Source organism: Nicotiana sylvestris, chromosome 6 (genome assembly GCF_000393655.2).
Source record: "Nicotiana sylvestris chromosome 6, ASM39365v2, whole genome shotgun sequence".
In the NCBI taxonomy this organism is placed as follows: domain Eukaryota; kingdom Viridiplantae; phylum Streptophyta; class Magnoliopsida; order Solanales; family Solanaceae; genus Nicotiana; species Nicotiana sylvestris.
Genome location: NC_091062.1, coordinates 8,779,163 through 8,786,422, shown reverse-complemented (window position 1 = coordinate 8,786,422; position 7,260 = coordinate 8,779,163). Strand labels below are relative to the sequence as shown.

The 7,260-nt window shown below is 35.7% G+C and overlaps 1 protein-coding gene across 2 annotated transcripts; it reads right to left on the bottom strand.

Moving 5' to 3' along the window:
* Window positions 1-449: 449 nt before the first annotated feature.
* LOC104230970 (probable glycosyltransferase At3g07620) lies at window positions 450-5,265 on the bottom strand. Of its 2 annotated transcripts, XM_009783886.1 has the most exons (6): window positions 5,141-5,265; window positions 3,923-4,106; window positions 3,111-3,757; window positions 2,890-3,020; window positions 1,843-2,191; window positions 450-1,398 (listed from the first exon to the last, which is right to left on the bottom strand). In XM_009783886.1, exons 2-6 carry the CDS (start codon window positions 4,038-4,040, stop codon window positions 730-732), a joined length of 1,914 nt encoding a protein of 637 aa, XP_009782188.1. In that variant the 5' UTR covers window positions 4,041-4,106; window positions 5,141-5,265; the 3' UTR covers window positions 450-729. The 2 variants fall into 2 exon arrangements, with proteins under 2 accessions (XP_009782188.1, XP_009782187.1); XM_009783885.1 differs by having other exon boundaries at window positions 3,111-4,106; window positions 5,141-5,264.
* Window positions 5,266-7,260: the final 1,995 nt, after the last annotated feature.

The window sequence follows — 7,260 nt, the reverse complement described above, 5'->3', positions numbered from 1 at the left end:
AGGTTGAATCAATCATTAGAAGAAGAAATGAGAGAAAAATAAGGACACCCCAGTGGTTTGCTTTGGGAGCAAATTACAAAATTGGCTAGTTGGCCGAAACTAATTGGCTAGCCAAAACATACATATAATATGCATATTTTTTTTGTATATAATACACATATATACAAAAAATAATATTTTGTTGACTATTATTTTTTGGAGCGGCTAAAACACTGATGAATTATAAGCAGATTGTGAAGTAAGCTAAACAAGGATGTGCATGATTAGATAACTGTCATTGTCAAAGTGGGAAAATCTACATACAGCCACACTTTTTAAGTTAAAAAATTATGGATTTAAGTTATATACACTATCAGCGTAAACAATTTTTACACCATCAAGTCACATTTACCTGTTGTAGCAAGTGACCTATCTTATTTTCAAGTTTAAAAATTTCTAATGTTAAGGAGTTTACCTGTTGCTGACCACAATTTTATTTTCCACCCATCTTTGATGGAACAAAAGTTTGAAGTTCCTTTTTTTTTCTTCAACAAGAAGATTGTTGTACAACATCATGCAAAAAAAAAATAAAAAAATAAAAAGAAGAAGAAGAAAGCCTAAAACCTACAATATACAAGGCAGCAATTCCTGTACAAGCTTAAGTTTCAAATGAACACAAACTTTTGGAAGCTAGGAAAATTCAGAAGCAACTGCAACTTCCAAAAGTCTTCCTCGCAGAATCTGCTGTTGTCATCTCGCTTTTGTTTGAAAGACTCGATTATACCAAATCGAATGAAGTGTCATGTGAAACAGGTCAAATTTTGCAGGCTTTGCATGCCAAAGAAAATGGCGCTGAACCTTTCTAACAGCTAGTTGCATATCAAGATACTTCTTTTCCGGTATAGCAACAAGTATGCTTTTCAAGTTCGGAATGTCCTTCTCAGCTATGATCAATGAGAACGCTTCCCAATTCAAGACTTCGAAAAAGGGAGGCACGAAATTATCCGATATAATAACTGGTACGCATTCATAAAATATGGCTTCGACTACTCTAGGACTATTGACTTCATAGCCCTTTGGGCAGATGCAGAACTTGCTGCTCTTCATATGCTGTATATAATTCATTTTGCTTGCAACACCAGTCGGCATTGGACCAAAGATCTCCATGTCGGGATCTTTGTCCTTCCAATGCTCGAGCAAGATTGGACGCAAGTATCCGTGCATATTCCCAGCATAGAACGCGAGAATTTTCCTTTGAGACGGTGGCTTACCTCCGAGATCTCTAAGTGGATTTCTGGCGGAGCGGACATATGTTTCCGGAAGGGAGACATCCCTTCCTATTTTGAAGCCTGCGGTTACATCAGCGTTGCAGAGGGCCTTGATACAGTGCTCCATGTGGTGCCTAGTTTCATACGGAGCCTATAGTAAATACGATTATAAGAACAAATATTGAACGAGCTTATAGCGTCATGTAACTTGAATATCCAATAGAAAAAGACGGGGAAAACTACACAATATAGCGTCTCAAAAATAGTAGCCGGCAAAATATATATTTGTTGTACATTATATAATATAAATATCTTATACATAATCAGTGTATATTCAATTTTTTTATATATTAATGTATAATATACATTTTCATAATATTTTTTGTATATTTGGCTAGCGGATGTAATTATTTTTGGCTGACTGGCTAAATGTGTAACTTGCCCAAAAGATGGTGGCAAGAGATATGTAATCATCCAATAACTCAATGCAAGATTTGCCAAAAAACCCAACTAACTCATTTTATGAATCATCAAAACATAGTAGATAACACGAAATACATGTGAAGTTCAGAAAAGAATGAAATGTTGACATTACCCAGTCATGGCATGCAACAAGAAAATGATCAGCTCCACCAGTTCTGTTCCAGAAACGGTATTTTGCTGCAATTTTCTCTGAGTATTCCTTCAAATACTGGCGTAGGTTTGTTCGGTTATGAGAATTACGCACATATAGAGAATGCTCCAGCATCCTTGAACTAAAGGGCAGGTAGAACAAGTGAGCTTTTCGGGGATCCTTCACGATGAACTTATTGTTACCCTCCATTAGTTTCATAAACCATCCCTCGGAAGCATACAATCCCTTCATTATTGGGGTATGAAAAATCGGCTTCTCTCCATCCTTGTAGACATAAACTTTGAGAATCCGTTCCATGAGTTCATAGCTCCTGCAAATTCAAGGAAGCATAAGGGAAAAATCCAACAGCAGAAATTTCCCAAATCCAAGATATTTCTTGCTATAGCACAAATACATAAACTAAATTTCTATCAATGCCAAAACTAGTCAGTATGGGTCGTAGCATTGTGCACATTGTAGACTAAAGGACTCACATACTGATTGTACAAAAAGATGCAAATGTTAACAGAGGGATAATAAATATCATATGCTCAAATGATGTGCTCTCGATAGAACAATGCGTTAGTGTAGTGTAAGTGAAGATCCTTTTCTGCGCAGAAAGACACACGTGATTTTGACAATTAAAACCGCTTAATCAAACAAGCAAGTCAAATTTTGGATGCGGGGAGAGGCTCTTGGCGCTGCTTTATACTTTCGAAGCACTTTTCGTGAAATGATACTCATCATTCTGTTTATACAAAAATGATGAAAAGCACACATATGTTTAAACACTGTATGCTCGAGTGGTAAATTAAACTATACCATTTATTAGGTTTTGAGTGAGACACAAATCCTATAGAGTTTTTTGAATCAGATAAATAAAGGTCCTCTACTTTCTGTCTCCTCTAGCTTTAAAAGTTATACCTACACGGAGATTATACTCCGGACTCAGGAGAACGATATGGAAAAACTAATGTAGAAAATATCAGCTGGAAATATGGATCAAACGATTACTGAAAAGCTACAAACCTTTTGAACATGGACACATTTCGAAAGGCAGGAGCATAAAGTTCTCGATCATTCCTCAGAAGTGGAGCATTCTCAATCTGTAACCTAGCAGCCAGAATTTCCTGGTCACGTTCAGAAGACCACCTTGGTCTCTGCAATCCAATTCAACGAAAATAGTGGAAAGTTCTTTTCATTAACATTACACAAAAGCAACAACTTTGAGCAGGTAAGGAAAAACATACCATAGCACGTGAACGAGCACGATGCCTAACTAGTAACCTTTCCATCTGAGAGATTGAAGTTATTGTTTTCGGTGGCATCATACATCTCATCTTCTTTTTGACTGGACTCCCATTGCTTGAGACAGTAATATCCATTTGAACCAACGAATGGTTTCTATGATTTGGGAGTAGTTGAGTCAAATCTCCTGTCGAAGACTTCTTACGAGCAGTACGGACATTGTTGCTTTCATTTAATCCTAAGGTAACCAATGACAAGGGATCTATATGTTTTGAAGCAATCACAGAAGTCAAGTTAGTCGCGCTCGTAGTTTTAGTATCAAATCGCGTGCTACTTCTGTTTGCTTCTAACTCGGAGTCTGCTGAAAGTTCACCATTTGGTTTCACAACTTGCTCTAAAGAAAGGCCCCGTCTAGATTCATCATTCTTTTGAACTTGGTTTCCACCGTTCTGAATTGTGGTTTCCTCACCAGTGTCTGCATCTTCATCGAATAGGTTATCATTTTCAATAGTTGCATCTTCAACAAAATCAGAGTCATTATCAAGGGCTTTGCCATCTGAATGATTGCTATCTAGTTTTACCTCATGCTCGCCATTTACTCCTTCGACATTTTCACCATCTTCACCCGTATCACCATTATCCGCACTTTCTACATGATGAACCAACACAGATGCACTATCAAAGTTTGAGAGATTTTTTCCTACAAGGGTTCCAGCAACCTTTGCAGATTTGACAGTATATTCTCTTATTGAGAAGCTAATCTTCCCCGGTAACAAAACTGTTTTATCCGGTACCAAAGAACGAAGAGCATTACCATAAGGAAGCATCAAGGTCTGGCAAAATAAATGAGTGATAGCCACCAAAACCACTATCAAAATCCATTTCCTTTTATCAATTTGACGTAGAACTTGAAACTCCTCGCCATACTTCATTCTTTAAAAAATTCAACTCAAATCAGTAGCTCGTCAAGGCAATTCAAGAATCTGTTTCATGATTTCCTGCATAAATGCTAATGTTTTCTGAGAAGAAGTAATCATCAAAGTCATAGGCACACAATGTTTTGGCCGAAGCTACTGCCTTCCACTCGAACTACATATTTTGAAATGATTTTGAAAAATATACTTCCTCTGTTCCCGCTTATGTGACAGTATTCCCCTTTCAATACATTCCAGAAAGAATGATTCGTTTCCAAATTTAAAAACAATTTAACCCTAAGCTTTCATTTTGCCTTTAATAACAAACTTTTATAGCCACACACACATGTTATGGCATGTTTAAGATGACAAGTTTCAAACGTCATCCCTAGCAATTCATGCGAGTATTCAAGAAAGCCCTTTCTTATGAAATTGCTGAGAGGTCAACCGGGGTACGGACGTTCTTTGTTAACCTCCGTACCTTGTCAAATAGATACACATAAATTGAAATGGAGGGAGAGATTTGAGGTTCTACAACTAGAGGCAAGTATCCCACTACATAAACATAGATTTTCAAAAAATATGTGTTTCCACTAAAATCAAAGAACTTGACTGTGCTCTCAAAAGTTTAATCTTTAGCTACAAATTCAAGCTCCAAGAACCAAAATAACAATTGGGTATCTCTAATCTTGAACATAGAAGTTATCAAAAAGCAAAAAGGAAGCTAAAATTTGATTAACTCAAGCATAATCTTTAGCTTCAAACTCAAACTCTATGTTCCAAAACAAGAAAAGGTATCTCTTAAATGATTGTAAAAGTAACTAAAAGCTTTAAAAAGAAGCTCAATTTGGATAAACTCATGCATTCTTGAAAACAGACAATCATGGTAAATACTAAATAGAACTCAATGGCCAAGTTATGTCCGTGTGAGCGTATAGGTCACGGGTTATCAGCCACGGATACTTGCATCAGGTCGATTACCTACGTCACACTCGCTTGGGCTGCGACACTTCGCGGACCCTCTTGAACAAAGGATGCTTTGTGCATCGGCTGCACTTTACTAAATAGAACTCAAACTTGACCATTTTCTACAAGAAAAATGATAAATGAAACATTACCAGCAAAAAGGAAGAGGCGAAGTGAAGCTCAGGACTCAGCAGCATTGTCGGTAGCAGCCACAAACTCTCAAGAAAAAAGAGGAATAATTTAAAGTAGTTGAAAAGGTTTTAAAGTTTAATATTTTTTTTCTGAATTTAGTAATCCTAAGCAAATGTTTTTTAAGATATCAAAATGGAACAAGAGTGATAGTGTCTGCTCAAAGCAAAAGGGGGTATTTTTATTCTTTAATTAGATTATTATTATATTGCATGAGATATTTTCTAAATTTTAGTATAGTTTTCCGTCAAGTAGCCATTATTGTTTGTTACTTCCCGATTCATTATTTTTTGGTACGCCCATTAAAAAAAATATTAAATTCTATATAAAAATATCTAGAATGATTAAATTACCTTTAATTAAATATTTAATGTGAAGAGTAAGAAAACCTTTTAGAATATTTATATAAGGGTAATTCTGTAAAAACAAATTGAATTCTTTCTTAATTATATAATGAACATTTATTTTCGACCAAAAATAAAAAAACAAATTGATCACTTATCGTGAACGGGAAAAAGTAATGTCTATTGCCATTTACATAAACTGGAGTAATTATTTTCACTTATCAACAGACACCTGTCCACTTCAATAAACTGCCCGTTACTAAGGTGGCCCTACCCACTTACAGATATGTGGATAAATTCTTTAGAAATAAATAATAAGTGACCGATTCATTACTTCCAAATTAAAAAAAAAAAATAGTTTGGTGGGCCAAGTATCCTGTATTTGGGGAAGGCTCGTACCTCTAAGGATCATTTGGTAGGATGTATAAGAATAGTGCGAAAAAAGATGTATTAATGATACATGAGTTAGTAATGCAAACATTAATTATGCAGATATTATTTCTTATCTAATGTTTGGTGTGGTGTATTAAAATTATAATGCATTGCATAATTTTTAAGAAAAATAGTTGTTTACAAAAATGCTCTCCATATTCTCTAGCTTTAAAGGACTTTAAGTACAATTTTATCTTTAACCATACTAATGCAAACTTTAATAGCTTTGATATTACTAATGCCATAGTTTTCTATACATTACTTATACATAGGATAATACCAAGTATAATATATAACTAATATACACAAGTTGAAAAAATGTACCAAACAAGGTATTAGTAATGCATAGAGCTAATGCTTGCATTATTTTTTCTAATACCTCCTGCCAAACGGCCCCTAAGGATGTGTTAGTGATTACTTTCATGGCTCGAACCCGTGACTTAAAAATTACACGAAGACAACTTTACCGTTGCTCCAGCCTCCAAGCAGTGGCGGGGGCAGGATTACTGCCAAGGGGGTTAAAAAAGGAAAAAGTTAATAAGGTTGTTGGTAGTGGGAATAGAACTCATGACCTTACAAAGATTTGAACCCCTTGACACTAAGTTATGTTTTTGGGTTGTGTCAAAGGGATTCAAAACATAATATATAAAGATAAAATACATATTTGCCTTACATATGCAGTGAAATTTTTCGACGAAGGGGATTCGGGTGAATACCCTTTCCCCCATAAATCCGCCCCTACCTCCAAGGCTCCCCTTCTTAACATCTTAACGCTTTCCGCGCTGGGGTTGTTAATCACCGAGCACGCACTTGAACGTTTGCCCTGGGATAGGAGGAGTTGCACGGAGGGAGGCCGAAGCACCCCAGTCGCACTGTTCCCCGTGTTTAAACAAGTTCGCGGGTCGTTCATTACTTCCAATTTCTAGCGAACATTTTTCAACTCCAGTGTATTAAGATGCTCCTTGATAGACTTCAAGCTTTAAAAATGGTCTTCTTATACAAATCTTGGAAGTCCTCTGGCTTTATTTTGTTTTAACTTACAAGAGGAAATAAATCATTGTTTCTATAGAATTGATTGAAGGATCATGTGAAATAAGTAAGATATATAAAGTATGTCTGAGCAAATAATTAAAATAGAGTTGACTATCTTGTTTGTATATGTGTGTGATTTTTCGTAATTATAATGTTTGGGGCTAATTTACGCGTAACTCAACTATTTCATTGAGTGTGTGTTATCCAAAATATGCCCTCAATAAAATATTGGAAATGAATTAAGAAACTCTTGATTCAAAAACCAATCCAAAGTG